We start from the raw sequence: 15,203 nt of genomic DNA, 5'->3' as shown, positions 1-15,203 counted from the left end.
TGACTTATAATCACTTAAAATCTATCTTTCATAGTTAATAAATTTGTTCGTTTATTCTACCTGAAGCAGTGCATTTGGTTTGAAGCGTGTCAGAGGGCTGGTCTACACTAGGAGGGGGGATCGATCCAAGATACGCAACTTCAGCTACGTGAATAGCGTAGCTGAAGTCGAAGTATCTTGGATCGAATTACCTGGGGTCCAGACAGCGCGGGATCGATGGCCGCAGCTCCCCCGTCAACTGTGCTACCGCCGCTCGCTCTGGTGGAGTTCCGGAGTTGACGGTGAGCGCGTTCGGGGATCGATATATCGCGTCTTAACGAGACGCAATATATCGATCCTGGATAAATTGATTGCTACCCGCCGATACGGCGGGTAGTGAAGACGTACCCAGAGACTCCCCTTGGGATAACAAGCCTGGTACATACCAATTTCTTAGTTAAATTGACGAACTCATATAAGCTTTCAGCTTCCAGCAGGCATAACTGGACACTGCAAGACAGAGGTTCTTAGGGTTGTGTCTGGGACTGGAGATATTGGCTAGTGTCATTCGGTTGCAAGTAGCTGGGAGCAGCTTACATGCCAAAGGCTGTGCGTGAACAGCCCAGGAGTGGGGGTTCTCACAGCAGAGCAGGGTAAGGCTGGCTCCCAGGGTCAAGGATTGGAGTGGCCTAGCAGATCACTGGTCTGGATAACACCAGAGGCGAACATCACACACTCCCCACCCAGGATACAAGGTTTGGTGGCAGGACAAAGAACAGGTCCTTTCTCTCCGCCACCTGCTCAGAAAACGCTAATTGTGGATGCCTCCCTAGTAGCCTGGGGTACACATCTGGACGAACAAATAGCACAAGGAACATGGACACCTTGTGAGTCCAGGGTGCACAAAAATCTCATGGAACTGAGAGCAGTCTGAGAGGCCTGCAAACAGTTCTCACCATTCATTCATTCCCAGCACATTCAGGTGATGTCAGGCAACATGACAGCTGTGTTCTACATCAACAAGCAAGGAGGAGCAAGATCTATGCCCTTTGCATAGAAGCAGTCTGCCTCTGGAATTGGTGCATTCGTCATCGGGTTACCTTGTTGGTAGGTCATGTTCCAGGAATTCACAATGCATGAGCAAACAGTCTCAGCACTTCTTGATGGACGACAAATGGGAGATTCACAATTCATTGGCGAAAGACCTATTCCAACAATGAGGATTTCCGATTCTGAACCTGTTTGCGTTTCAAGACAAGAAATGGACAATATACTGCACCGCGGGGTGTACAGTCATAATTCCAAGGGAGATATCCTTCTACTCCCATGGATGGGAGATTTGATGTAGTCTCCCTCTACCCCATCCCACTCTTACCTTAAGTTCTCAGGAATGTCCAGCGGGACAAGGCCATTGCTCCCATATGGCCAAGAGAATTCAGTTCCCCATCCTTCTCGATTGTCATCTTGTCCACCAGTCCGCATCCAATCCTTCCCAGACATCCTCCCCAGTATAAGGGCAAGATCAGGCATCTGAATCCAGAGTAACTTCACCTCACAGCCTGGTATTTGGATGGGCATTGAACATACAGCAGAAATGTTCGACAGCTGTTAAAGCCATCCTGAACAATAGCAGGAAAGAATCCACCAGAAGGTGTTACTTAGCTAAGTTGAAAAGATTCTCTGTTTGGACTCAGTGTCACCAAATGTCCTCAGACGAAATGGACATTCCCATTACTTTAGACTGTCTGCTCACCTTGAAATTTTCTGGTCTTTCCCATAGATCCCTACGGGTTCATTTGGTAGCAATTACTGCCTGCCACCGTCCTCTTGATGTCTACTCCGTCTTCACCCATCCAGTGACTGTGCGATTTCTGAAAGGCTTGATCAGATCTTCTCTCCAATAGCCAGACCTGCCCCAACATGGGTTCCAACTGGGTCCTTTCCATGCTAAGTATACCACCATTTGAACCACTTGCAAAATGCTTGCTTTCATGTTACTCTAGGAAGTTAGCCTTCCTGGTGGACATCACCCTTATGGCTGACCCATTATACATCATGTTCCATAAGAATAAGACTGCACCCTCAGTTTGTGTCCAAAGTAATTTCAGACTATACACTTACTTGTATGTTTTTTTTTTGCTAAGCCTCATACCGACAATTAGGATCAGAGACTCCATTCCATGGACATACCTTGGGCATTGGCATTCTATCTTCAGAGACAAAGCTCTTTCTGAGATTGCCTGGGCTCTTTGTGGCCCTAGTGGAACACATGAAAGGACAAGCGTTATCTTCACGAAGACTATCCAAGTGGATTTCAGGCTGTATCTTGCTGTCTTATCAGTTATCTCATGCACCTCCACCTGGTTGAGCAAGGCCCACTCCACCAGAGCAAAGGTGCTTCACCAGAGCAAAGGTGCTTCAGCAGCTTCGCTTCAGGAAGTATCCCTCCTTGATATATGTAAAGAAGCCCTGTGGCGTTCTATTCATATCCTCACAAGACACTTGTGTCTTGGTGCAAGCCTCCTCAGCTAAGCATAGAAGTGTAGGATTGCAAGGGACCTCAGTACGTCATCTAGTCCAGTCCCCTGAACTGAAGGCAGGACTATTTAATAAAACATGCTTTGGGTCAGCATTCCTACAGATAGTACAGCAGAATTCGTTGCACCCTCCTGCATCATGAGTACTGCTTGTCAGTCATGCACAGTGAAATACACATAGGGACCAGCACTTGCAGAAAAGTTACCTACTTTCTGTAATTGGCGTTCTTTAAGATGTGTGCTCCCTTCCTGTATTCCATTACCTGCCCTCCTTCTCCTTTGCTTCGGATCGTAACACTTGATTTACAGTATAGATGGAACTGGAGAGGCGGTCAGTCAACGCTGTCCCTCCTACCCTTGCATCAGAGCATGGGACTCAACAGACACTACTAGCAAGAATCTTCCAGTCTCAGGTGCATAAAGCACATGCATATCCCACAGGTAATACAGGTAGGGACCACACATCTTGAAGAACTCTGGTTACGGAAGGTATGTAACCTTTCTTTTCTTATATCCCTAGTCTCTGCAGGTATTGGAAAGATACAAATACCAAGGAGGGAGAGGAATTGTTTAGGATGGTACAAGGTGGGGTAAAGCTAGGAATAATGGGATGACATTTTGGCTTTGATCAATTGCAATACTGGATATATCCACCCTCAAAGGAGTGAATCCTGTACTTACTTCAGCTTTCCTTTAAAGGATGGTGTTGTGTTTAATTCTGTCTATTGTGATAGACCCAGGCCACTTGGGTACAGCAGAGTAGTAGAAGGCAGATATACTGGCCACTGGATAAGCAGTTTTTTGTTCCATGACTGACCAGAGCAGGGGCTGCTCCAGGCTAGGGTGGACACCTGACTCCAATTAGCCTGCAAAGAGTCAGGTAAGGCTGTTAAGCTAATGTGAACACCTGACTCTAATTAAGGCCCCTACGATACAATAAATGGCTCACTCCAGTCAGGCCAAAGAGAGCCAGGGAGCCAGAGGAGAGGAAGTGCGGCTGAAGGGCTAGGTAATGAAGACACCCTCAAACCACTGGAAAGGGAGCCCTAAGGTAAGGGTGAAGAAAGCGTTAAGACAGAGAAGCGGGGAGCTGTGGGGAAGGGACCCAGGGAAATGTAGCAACTCTGGCAGTGAAAGGTCGGCTGCCAACAGTTGCTGCCATTAGGGTCCCTGGGCTGGAACCCGGAGTAGAGGGCGGGCCCGGGTTCCCCCCAACCTGCCACTACAGAAACACCTCCTGGGAGGGGAAGACAGGCCCCTGTCAGGACAGGAGGCTGAACTGTTCTTGAATAAGCCCGTAGGGACAACAGAGACTGTGGGAGTTCTCTCACCAACCTCCTTGGTGGCTTATGATGAAAAGGGCTCAGTAGACTGTACCCTGGCCCTAGAGAGAGAAGGGCTACATGGAGGGTCGCAGTGAGCCTCTGAGGCTAGCATAAACTGCCTGGAAGCGCGGGACCCACAGGGACAAGGTTGGAGCTCTGCCACACTATCTCTCTCTCTCTCTCTATAAATATATATCTATACACACAAGTTTTCAGATGTTTAAATGGAAGGCAGTAGCATGAAGTACAATTAAAATTTGCTGGGGGATGGACTGAATGACTTAGCATGTCATTTCTGTCTCTAATTTCTATGGCTTACGTTAAGAAAGGGAAAATTTAAGATGCTTATTTGGAGAAAATTTCTGTTCTTAAAATGTATTTGAATAGTCTCTCTATCACTTATCACTTGGGAATAGTGATTAGTCACTTATCACTTGGGACATTTAATAGTGCACTGGACAAATCACTGGGGAATGTACTGTATTCTTTTCTATTTAAATTCTTATATTGTACCCATCACCTTGGTCTTCTGTGTGTCTGCATGGGACAGTTCTGCATGGAAATGAGATGGATTAGATGACCTAATGAGTCTTTTTCATCTCTTATTTCTGTGATTCGTAGTTGTCTGTTAGCGGTGAAGGGAGCAGGAATCCCAGAGTCCTTCCTCAGTCCCAATGCTTCGCATAGTACAATATAGGGTGTCACTGCAGCCTCTGGAGATGACCCTACACCTAGTCAGTACTGTACAAATATTTTTCCATCATTTATAGGTATCAGCAGCAGTGAGCATTCCATTCTGGCAGTGGTTTCTACAGCAATTTGGCAAGAAAAGTGCAGCATGTGGGATTTCCGTAAGTAAACCATTATGAAAATCTACGCAACGTGGCATCTTACATGTCAATAGCAGCTTCTTCAGGAACCGTTCACAACTTTTGAATAAAAACCGACACCAGCTGAAGTTTGCCTGATTTCAGGGTTCGTTTCAAACCTTGAATTGTACCAGTTCAGGCAAACGCCAAGTTTTTCAAAGAAATTTTCCAAGAGATGGGTTAGTGAGTGAAGACGAGATGCAAACTTGACCCAAAGTCTAACCAGGTTCCACTTTGTATCTGTCTCACAGAGATGAACCTGAGCACAGAGTTTCAGATTCAGATCTGAACTGCCCTAAGTTCAAGGGCTATGTTATCTGAGATTTAGCTTGGCCAAATTTGATTGTTTCAGCTGACTAACTCAGTCATGGGGGAGGGAGTAGTGAAACCCCCGTGAACTGAATTGGGGGCAGATCTAGCACGAACCCCTTTGAACCAAAAGGATGAGCTTCCTGCAACGTTGGTTTTCCCTCTTCCTGCAAGTGTCCACAAAGTAAAATAAATAAATGAACTGCTAGCATCTTAGCGATCCCAGAGGAAAGAAGCCTAATTTAACTGTCACAGCTTCCCAAGGCAGAGCCAAGATGCCTGCCTGAGCTTTTGCTGATTTTTTTTTTTTAACCCCTGACTGAGGGCAAGCAGCAGAGAGAGTTCCCATTGCTATCTGCGTTGACTCCTCACTCTGGAGCTCAACTTGAGCTTTCAGCCTGGACATGTCATACAGGCTGAGGCACTTTAAGTCCCTGGGAAGGAGGCAAGGAAGAAACTGGGAGCTTTATGCAAAACTCTGCCTGTAGATGAGCCCTGGCACTGGCTGGATTTCTCCCCTGATTCTAGCTTTTTAAGTGTTATAACATTTTTAATAACCTCAAATACTTCACAGCTGGTGGTAGCTGTTGGTGTAATTAATAGCAATTTGTTGAAGCTAAAATCTATATATTGCAGTGACGTCTGATGAATTGGAGATGGGCTGAAAGCAAAACACTGGCTTCAAATACCTCTGATCTTTGGATGCTTTGAAATATGCATCTGAAATTCACAGTTCAGGACCATCCCTGCTTCTGACTAGCATGCCTCAAGGGAACAGAGTTACCTCCCAGGCACTGTCTACGCAGCAAAGAAAAGTGCTTTCTTCAATCAAGTTGGCTCAATGAAGTCAGTTTACCATTATTGGAAAGCCCCCTCAACACAAACAAATCATGGTCTAGCACTTTTACCATTGTGTTAGCTAGTTGTGTTGTAGACTATGAGGGAGCTGGATTGAAGAAAGCACCTTTTTTGCCATGTAGACACACCCTCGTATGGCGTGAGTACTTCCTGTTTGCTCGGTGAAAGTCTCTTGTCTGGCAGTGCATCCCAAAGGCTTCCTTCGCCGTAAGCTCAAGAGAACCTGTAGCTCTTATATCTGCTCACCGTCACTGTGAAACCAGAATTGCCTCATTAATTGAAACTGTATTTCTGTCACTGTAGAAGGTTCTGAAAAAAAAATCTGAAGAGAGATGGTTTTCCCACCATAATTTCAGCCCCCTTCAGGGTGAAGGGAAGAGGGACTTCTCTGAGGTGATTTGAAAATGGGATGGTTACCTGAAAAACTGAGCACCTGTATAGACTCAGCATTATAGTATAATTCTTGTATTCAAGATGATGGATGTAGACTCCTTTTTTACCACTCCTCCTCATGTTTAAATTGGTTGGAGGGGGTGGCTTAGTGGTCTAAACACCAGGTCTATAATATCTAAATTTCCTGGAACTACAGGTTTAAACCTCACTAGAGTTAACCCAGCCCTTTGTCCATCTGGGGTAAAGAGATTGAGTTATGTGTGATGCATAGTTTTTTGGGTAGATATTTAAAAAATTGAGACCATTTCTGCTCCACGTGGGTGTTAAAGATCTCATGCAGTTCTTTCTGTAAAGGATTGCTCCAACATTCTTGGCCAAAATTTCCCTTCCCTCTGCCCCACTGTGCTATGCAAGTTACTACCGTTCGGCCCAGGTGGCTCCATTTCCATAGTGCTGCTTGTCAATAGTTTGTGAAGTTCTTCTGGATGGGAGGCATGTTCTGACAATAGAATATTGCCGTTACTGCTCCTGGTGGGTCAGGTGAGAGGGGGAGAGTGATCACCTAAGGATTTAAAGGTCCTTTTGTTTTAGAAGTAGAAAAAATGAGATACATGGGATGCTTATTGCAGTGATATTTTCTGCAGCTTAGAGAGCTCTGCTCCCACATATCTGCCTTTGCACAAGAGATGCTTTTGAGAATTACCATTTCAGTTCTGCCTGTCCTGGGTCATGCTCCTTCCTCACTAGAAAAATCAATTTTAAATCAGTATTATTATTGATTTAAAAACCTCTCTGGATGCTCTGGCTCCCGAGTGGGCACACAACGTTGAGCACAGAGTTAATCGTCAAATTGTTTGCAGGCAATGTATGATCTTGTATTGCTGGAGTGCTCTCTTGTGGTGAAGTAATGATTGTGCTACAAGCATTGTTGGCTAATGCAAAGGCTGTTTATGCTGTTTGTAGTCTCGGAAGGTGGTTTGCTACTCCTTTGGGTTTACCAACAAATGCCTGTTCCTTAGATGGGAACTGCATTTAAAATGTAAGACAAGTGTCCCCTGTTTAAATGGATTAGACCCCAGCAGGCAAGATGTCCAAGATCACCGCTTTCCTTGCAGAAGAAATAAATAACAAGCGCAAAGTAGAAGCACCCTCACTGAAGTTCTCTGCTCATGCCCTCAGCCTCCCCAAGCCTCAAATATAGTGCAGAGAATCAAAATGAGCAACACAAACCCAAGAAGCTTTAAATGTTTGTTATTTAACATAAATTACATTTTCTGCAGACTTCAGCTTTGTGCTTTGTGACGCATTGTGTCAATTATTTACAGGAATGTGAGGTGATAGCACAAGACTGGTATGGACAACTGGGGAGTATGGCTTTTGAGTCCACATTTTAAATGAGGGAGTCTCTAACTCTTATTAGCCCATTGTTTCAAATGGAAGCGAAGATGCTAAGCACTGCTGAAAATCAAATCCAGGTCATCTAAATTTAGATTTCCAATTCTGGAAATGTGGGCCTTCATGATTTACCCGAGGTTATAGTGCGAGTCAGTGACAGACATGGGGAAGGTGGTGGGGTAAATTGTCCTACTGCTAGCCACTAGACCATATTGCCTCCCTAATGTTCGTTATTTATACTTAGTATCCAGGTTTTTGAAAAAGTCACTGAAGACCAAAGTGTGCCATAGCTCCTTGTAAATCAGTAATTGATTTTAAATCCAGACATGACTCAAAGCCCCTTGCAGTGCCTTGTCTGTACTGGAAGTGTTCCTGTTGTTGAAAATAAAGGGGAGATGGCAGCACTGGCTGACTTGTTCTGTTCTAAAATATTGTCACTTCTAGAGCCCTGCGCAGGACTATTTTTTTAATCTCACTCCTGTCTTGCTGTGCAATACCCACTACCACTCCCACTCACACCCTCATTGTTTTTTGCATTTTTACGCTGCTCCCACCCACAAAAATCTTAGATCCCGCAAATCCCGAAAGAGAGACAGATTTTTTTAAACAGTTGGTTTATATTTATATATATATATATATATAAACGGAATTCAGACACGATTTTTACCACTAAAAAACCCACAAATCTTGCTTAAACCATGTAAACAATACTTTAACTCTTGTTATAATAGACATCAAATCTCTTTCTACCCCTCACTTAAAGTTAAGTATTAAAACGTTTATTTAAAAAAAAAGATTGTGTTTTCCCACAAATTACCAGTCTGGGATTTTGCCCACCCATTCCCACCCACAACAAAGTACATTTTACCCACTCCCGCTATTATGGCAGTGGGACTGCAGGACCTGTGGGATCCCAGTTCCGCTGCAGAGCTCTAGTCACTTCCTCCCTTTTGCTAAGTTAAGTAATGAACTAGGACCCTGTGGGAGCTCCGTTCTCTCACAACACTGACGCTTTAAGCTTTGTTGGACCATAGCAATATATAAACTGCTGTTTCACAATGGCTACCTCTTCTGTGTGAAAAAAATATATTTTCCGTTGTATGCCATACTTTTCATATACCTTATCTACCATTTTTCTTCTGGTTCGTCTTTCCCTCTCTTAGTGGATGATTCCTTTTGCGGTCATGCTGGTTACAATCCCAAATCTGGTTTTGGCATACGTGGTGGCCTTTGTCTCTGGTCTGAGTATTGCAGCATCTTTGCTGTTGCCATGGTAGGCAAATCTTATATTTGAAGTGTGTGTGTGTGTGTGTGTGTGTGTGTGTGTGTGTGTGTGTGTGTGTGTACTGTGTGGAGTTCACCATGTAAACACTCAGAATTTGGCAACAGTTACCACCCAGTGGTATCTGAGAAATTAGAGTTTTTCCCTATATTTAGACTAGGAGAGATCTGTGATAACTATGTTGTAATCAGTGTCACGTGTCAACTGTTAATGTCTGGTATGTGTGTACATATGTGTAAATGTAAATGCTCTCTGAAAATATTCATAAATTAATTAGTAGACCTCCTGAGAATAGTAAATCAATCAGTCATTTAGATTTAGTTTTTAATAGTACTCTAGAATTTATATTGGAAATTGCATACAAATCAATTAATGCTAAACAATTAAGAATGTAGCATGGGCAGCCTGCACCAAGCTGTAGATCCCTACAAAGCAGCCCTATGATGGAGAGCAAATGCAGGAGTGTGCTACAGGGGCAGGCATAGGTGCTGACTCCGTGGGTATTCCGGGGCTTTGACTTTAGGTCAGCAACTCTAAATCCTCTGCATCAGTGGGAGAATAGGCCCTTTTAGTGTCCTAACACTGCTGCTTTGTTAATGCACTCTAGTTAGTTATATGATAGGGCTTCTCATAGATTCACAATCACCCAATATCTAGCTCAGATATTTTTGTACCTTTCTATTATCATAGAATATCAGGGTTGGAAGGGACCTCAGGAGGTCGTCTAGTCCAACCCCCTGCTCAAAGCAGGACCAATCCCCAACTAAATCATCCATTTCTATTACTTTAAAAAAGAGGTAAATATTGTAACCATGCGATGTGAATAAAATTCTACCTTGGGGTTTTGTTCGCTTACTAGATTACAACTTTGTGAACTGTTGTTGTCTTGCATTTCCTATTAAAACTTTTTGTCCTCCTTTCAATCAGTATAACTTTCTGTATTTGACTAGCTCCCTGCAGAAGTAGTAAATCAAAACTTCATCAAACTCATTTCTGAAAGAAGGTTTTCTGCTTAGTAGTTAAATTACCCAGCAGTGTGCTGCAAATGTTTTAACAAGTGCCTCCCTCAAAAATGTTCCACCTCAGTCAGCAAATTTTGACATTCCCTGGGTAAAACATTCTACCCACTCAATTGAACCAATGAGGGTTTGCAAAACCAAATTCCAACCTCCACTGCCCACCTTTACATTTAGATGGCGAAGCCCCTACCATTACTAATTTTGGTCTGTTGACCTAGCAGTGCAGAGTTAACACCCTCTTTTCTGTTTCTGTGTTCTTTGCCATCTGACTTTCTCTGTTTGTAATTCTCAGCCTAAATATCATATCAAAAATAAATGATCTCGTTTGCACAATTAATTCCACAAATCAAACCTTCAAGAAAAAAGACTCTGTAAACTCTATATTAAAGAGGCTCAGAAACTTCCGCTTGAGGCTTTTACACTCCTCTTCTCTTGCTGGTCTGCAGGTCAATGTTGCCTGATGTAGTTGATCACTTTCGCCTGCTGAATCCTCATGCAAAGGGACCCGAAACCATCTTTTATTCTTCATACGTCTTCTTTACCAAGATGTCGGCTGGGATTGGATTAGGAATTTCCGCAGCAAGCCTGGAGTAAGTGATGTTTTATATCCACTTAGTTGCTGTATTAAAGGGCTCTGAGGTGCTGTGTGGTAATTGCCTTCTCACCATTCGTGAAAGCAGGGAGCTCAAAGACAGAGTCTGGTTGCCAGCTTGAATTTATAATGGCCGAATCCTAAACACAAAATTGTTATCTGACAGGTCAGACTTCTGGTCACCAGGACACCTGGTGGCCTGTTAAGAACTGTTTGGTTTTACATTGCTTTCTTTAGGTAGCAGCATGGACTTAGTGGTTTGAGCACTAAGAGTCAGGAGACTTGGGTTCTGTTCTCAACTCTGCCTCGGGCCGTCTTTGTTATAGAATCATAGAATATTACGGTTGGAAGAGACCTCAGGAGGTCATCTAGTCCAACCCCCTGCTCAAAGCAGGACCAACCCCAACTAAATCATTCCAGTCAGGGCTTTGTCAAGCCTGACCTTAAAAACCTCTAAGGATGGAGATTCCACCACCTTCCTAGGTTGACCTTGAGCAAGTCAATTCTTTGGCCCTCTGTTTCCCCTCCCACTGTTTGTCTAGTCTGTTTAGATTTTATTTTATTTTGAACAAAACTAGCATTTTTTTCTAGGAAAAGCAGACCGTGCCTTTTAAAGCTTTCATGTCATCGAAAACCCAATATCCAATGGAAAAATTTCAACCAGCCAGATTAATGTCTCTAATCACTTTTCAAATAGATGGTAGAGCCAGTGTAATTAACCAGATATTTCTGAAATGTGCTTGAAAAGTGGAACTTATCACTACAGGGCAGTTTTAAGCTGTCCTCCAAATTCTTGCACAGTGCTGTGACCCTACAGTACCTCCCCTCCACGCTGACCTTGACTTTGCACTATAGAAGTCACGTTATGTAGGGCAGGAGATCAAGTCCCAGTTGGCAGTTGTGATTTAACTATGTGTCTTCTGCCACTGCTACTCCAGTTTAAGACTGGAGAACCAAAATGAGAAGAAAGTGGGATGTGGTAGCTCCCGTGTAGACTGCACTGGGAACCACTTGTCAGTACTTATCTGTCCACAAGCTGTTATGAATTTGCTTTTTTTCCTCAGGAAAACAAGTCTCTGTGTTTTAGTGACTACATACGGAGAGCTCATAACTAACAGAATTACTGTCAACTGATTAACGCGACTTCACTCCAGTTAGCAAGCTCCCAGCAGTTTGCCATCTGCTGGAGTCCAGAGCTGACATTTATGGGAGAGCCTAGGAGGCAGTTTGATGGAAAATGGGTAATAATGTTTCATAGGTGCATGTTCAGGATGAAACAGAATAATTCCACAAGTTGGCACGGAACAGCTCAGGGCATCAGTAATTGTAATACTATGCACACCCCTGGCCCTGATTCAGCCTATCGCATAAGTACATGCTTAACTTTAAGCATCAGATTAATCCTGTCCCTGTTCAGCAAAGCCCTGAAGCATGTCCTTAGCTTTAAGGAGGTAAGAACTTCTGTTGATGCCAGTGAGACTACTCACCTTCGTTTAAAATTAAGCACATGCTTAAGAGCTTTGTTGAGTAGGGAGAGGAGTCACTTATCAGACAAGCTCCCCTATATAGAGACTTGGCAGAATTCAATTTTTATTTTTTTATAATTCTGATGGATAAGATCAATATTTATTGTAAGCATTTTTTCAATTTTTATCTATTTAAATTTTCACAGTGGCACAAAATTATGGGTTTTAAGTTTTTATTTTATTTTTATCTATTTAAATGTTCACAGTTGTGGGAAATTATGGGGGGAGATCAGACCATTAATGACAATAAATGTTGAGATTCAAAAAGCTACAGCTTTATAATCGTTAAAACACAAATTGTCAACATCACATCAAAATATACAAAATAGATCTCCTTAAATCAAACTCTGATAAGTTCTCAAGGAGCATTTTTTCTTATTTTGCCTCTGTGTACATTTTGATTATTGTCAATGGAAATATTTTTTTCCTCAGTTTGTGTGTCGAGATTTATCAATAAAAATCTAATCCTTCCAAGTCTAGCTATATAGGATTTCATTTCACTGTTGTCTCTCTTTGTTAATAATTAAGTCTGTACAGTAGTAACAACAGCATGTTGACTGCATAAAGGTAATGAAATTATTTCAGAGAAGGCACAAAGACAAGGAGTGGAAGAAAGGAGGCAAAGGGCTGAAACCTGCTCCCATTGAAATCAATGACAAATTTCATGTTGGTAGCTGTAGGATTGACTCCCCTCCCTCTTTTTATATCTTATCTGCTCCCTTTGAGGGAAGTGTAAGAAGAAATTGGAGCAGATGTTCAGTTGGTGGTGGGAGGGCAGGAGATCGGGGAAAGCCCTTAACGTGACCAAGTGCCTTTTAGGTAGGGGAATAACAGCAATGTCCGTATGTGTGTTTTTATAGGTTTGCTGGTTATAAAACAGGGATGTGCAGGCAATCCAGCACTGTGATCCTCACACTGAAAATCCTGATTGGGGCAGTCCCTGCCATCCTCATTGTTATAGGCTTATCCATACTCCTCTTCTACCCAATCACTGAAAAAAGTCGAAAAGAAACTGAATTTGCACTCGAGCTGTTAAGGTAGGTTTGACTCAGCAGCAAAGGGCAATAATATCAGAGCAGCCTCTCTTACAGGATGCCAGGATTCAGGGTGGGGGAAATTATTAGCTACTATCATAGTTTTGGGTTTGTTTTAAGTTTTTAAAATTCTGTAAATTAGCAGAACATTACATTTTTCTAGTACAGGGGTTCTCAAACTGGGGGTTGGAGCCGTCAGCCCCTAGCCCAAACCCCACTTTGCCTCCAGCATGTATAATGGTGTTAAATATATTTTAAAGTGTTTTTAATTTATAAGGTGGGGTCACACTCAGAGGCTCGCTATGTGAAAGGAGTCACCAATACAAAGGTTTGAGAACCACTGTTCTAGTATCTTACCTTTGTTGCAGAGTCCTTGTGTATATAGGGTGTCTTTGTAAGAGATTACTTCTGTTTCGTTTCCCAAAGTAATCTGCAAATTTAAATGATACAAAATAATGCACAGAAATCACATAATCCACCAGCCTTCCATGGGTGAAGCATAGCACAGCACCATTATACTAAAGTTTAAGCTTGGACGTGGAGAATATTGTACCCAGTGGAAACCAGAAGGGGATATTTCTTAGGTCATGTTTAATTATATTCTCCTAAGCTATCTGCATATGGGGAAAATGTGACCTTTTTTTTTTTCTTTCTGGTGTGTAAAGAAGGTCTGAAATCTTGTGGTAGGGTGAGGTTTAAGCTTTTGTTCTGTATGTTTTTCATATTCATTCATATTTTCTTTTCCTTTCCTTTTCTTCCTGGAAGACTCCTGGTCCAATTAAAAAAAATAGGCCAAATATCAAGGGTGAGGGGAGTAAACCCTCAGCCGTCATTGAGCATCTTTAAGACAATATTAAGTCCTCAAAATATACTGCAGAACAATCCCCCCTATCTGGATGATGGATTAGGTAATATAATAGGTCTTTGCTGTTTCTCCTTTGTATGATCTTAAAATACCAGATGTGGAAATTGGTCAAGACAGTATAACAAACATACCTTGCTAGTGGTTCTCACCTTCTCTCTGTTTATTATTTGAGGTTGCTAAATTTTAGCCTGTAAATTTAGCTAAAAAAATAACAGTAAAATTACAGCCAGCAGGGAAAAATAGAAATCTCTTCACCTGTGATCCTCTCTGCTTTTTACAGAAGGAGTCATCCGAGCACTGACAACCTTTCCAAAAACGAAGAGGATACCTGGATATGAAAGTTCGGAGAGAAGTGGCTTTTCAAACCGAAGTCTGACCTCAGATTCCAAAACACTGTACTTGGGGGGTGGGAGGAAGGAAGGAAAAGTCTTCTGAGTTATCCCACTTAAGTTTTATTAGAGGATACTGGAAGCACCAGTACACAAAAGTGCAAAGGGCTCTGTTACATTAATGGTAAGGATCTGATTTTGACTGACAAAATAGGAAGATTCTGAGGACAGCCAATAGGGTGCCTCACGGGGATGCTCACAGTTCATAAGTATGTAAACTTCATCCAGTGTTCTGATGCCCTTAAAGTGGTGTTAGAAAGATTCAGTAGGTGGCACTCTTCCCTCTTGTCAGTGCTGAACCAAGGCCCAGCACGGTACTGAGGATAACCTGCTTCTGAAGATGCTGTGTTTCATATGAGACATAAAACCAAAGTCCTTCAATCACTAAATTTCTTCTGGAACTGTTGGCAAGATCCAGGGGTATTTAAACTTGGTGTCCTGGCCAAACTTTAGCTCAGGAGATTACATTCTTCTGACTTAAATTATCCTTGTCGCCTCTGTTGCATACAGTATTCTTCATCACTTTTTTCTAAACTGTTTGCTGCACATTTGCTACGTGTCACTCTAGACGTGTCTGCATTTCGGTGGCTGATGGACGTGATCCTTGTGTATAATTTGTTTAAGTTTGTAAAGCCCTTAAGGATTCTGAGGAAGAAATGTGCTATAAACATGTAAGATTTAGTGCTTCTTTTTGAGTTCCAACAAGCCCTGGATGCAGTTGGTAACAGAGCCGCGTGTTGAAAACGTTCTCACAAATAACTGCTCCAAACCTGATTTTAATGTGACTTTATTTGGGGGCGTTAAGTCAAACTTTTATATTAATAGAGGTCT

At 42.6% G+C, this 15,203-nt stretch overlaps 1 protein-coding gene across 1 annotated transcript in view; it reads left to right on the top strand.

Annotated features, from left to right (window-relative positions):
* MFSD2B (MFSD2 lysolipid transporter B, sphingolipid) overlaps positions 1–14,404 on the top strand; it is a 60,315-nt gene extending 45,911 nt beyond the window's left edge. Inside the window, exons 10-14 of the mRNA XM_065400406.1 lie at positions 4,612–4,692; positions 8,829–8,938; positions 10,413–10,556; positions 12,945–13,121; positions 14,264–14,404. Of these exons, the coding sequence (XP_065256478.1) occupies positions 4,612–4,692; positions 8,829–8,938; positions 10,413–10,556; positions 12,945–13,121; positions 14,264–14,321 (570 nt within the window). The 3' untranslated portion in view covers positions 14,322–14,404. The remainder of the gene's footprint in view (positions 1–4,611; positions 4,693–8,828; positions 8,939–10,412; positions 10,557–12,944; positions 13,122–14,263) is intronic.
* Positions 14,405–15,203: the final 799 nt, after the last annotated feature.

The sequence above is a fragment of the Emys orbicularis genome, chromosome 3 (assembly GCF_028017835.1).
Source record: "Emys orbicularis isolate rEmyOrb1 chromosome 3, rEmyOrb1.hap1, whole genome shotgun sequence".
Classification (NCBI taxonomy): Eukaryota; Metazoa; Chordata; order Testudines; family Emydidae; genus Emys; species Emys orbicularis.
The sequence above is the reverse complement of the archived record's forward strand: the minus strand, read 5'-3'. Positions and strand labels throughout refer to the sequence as shown.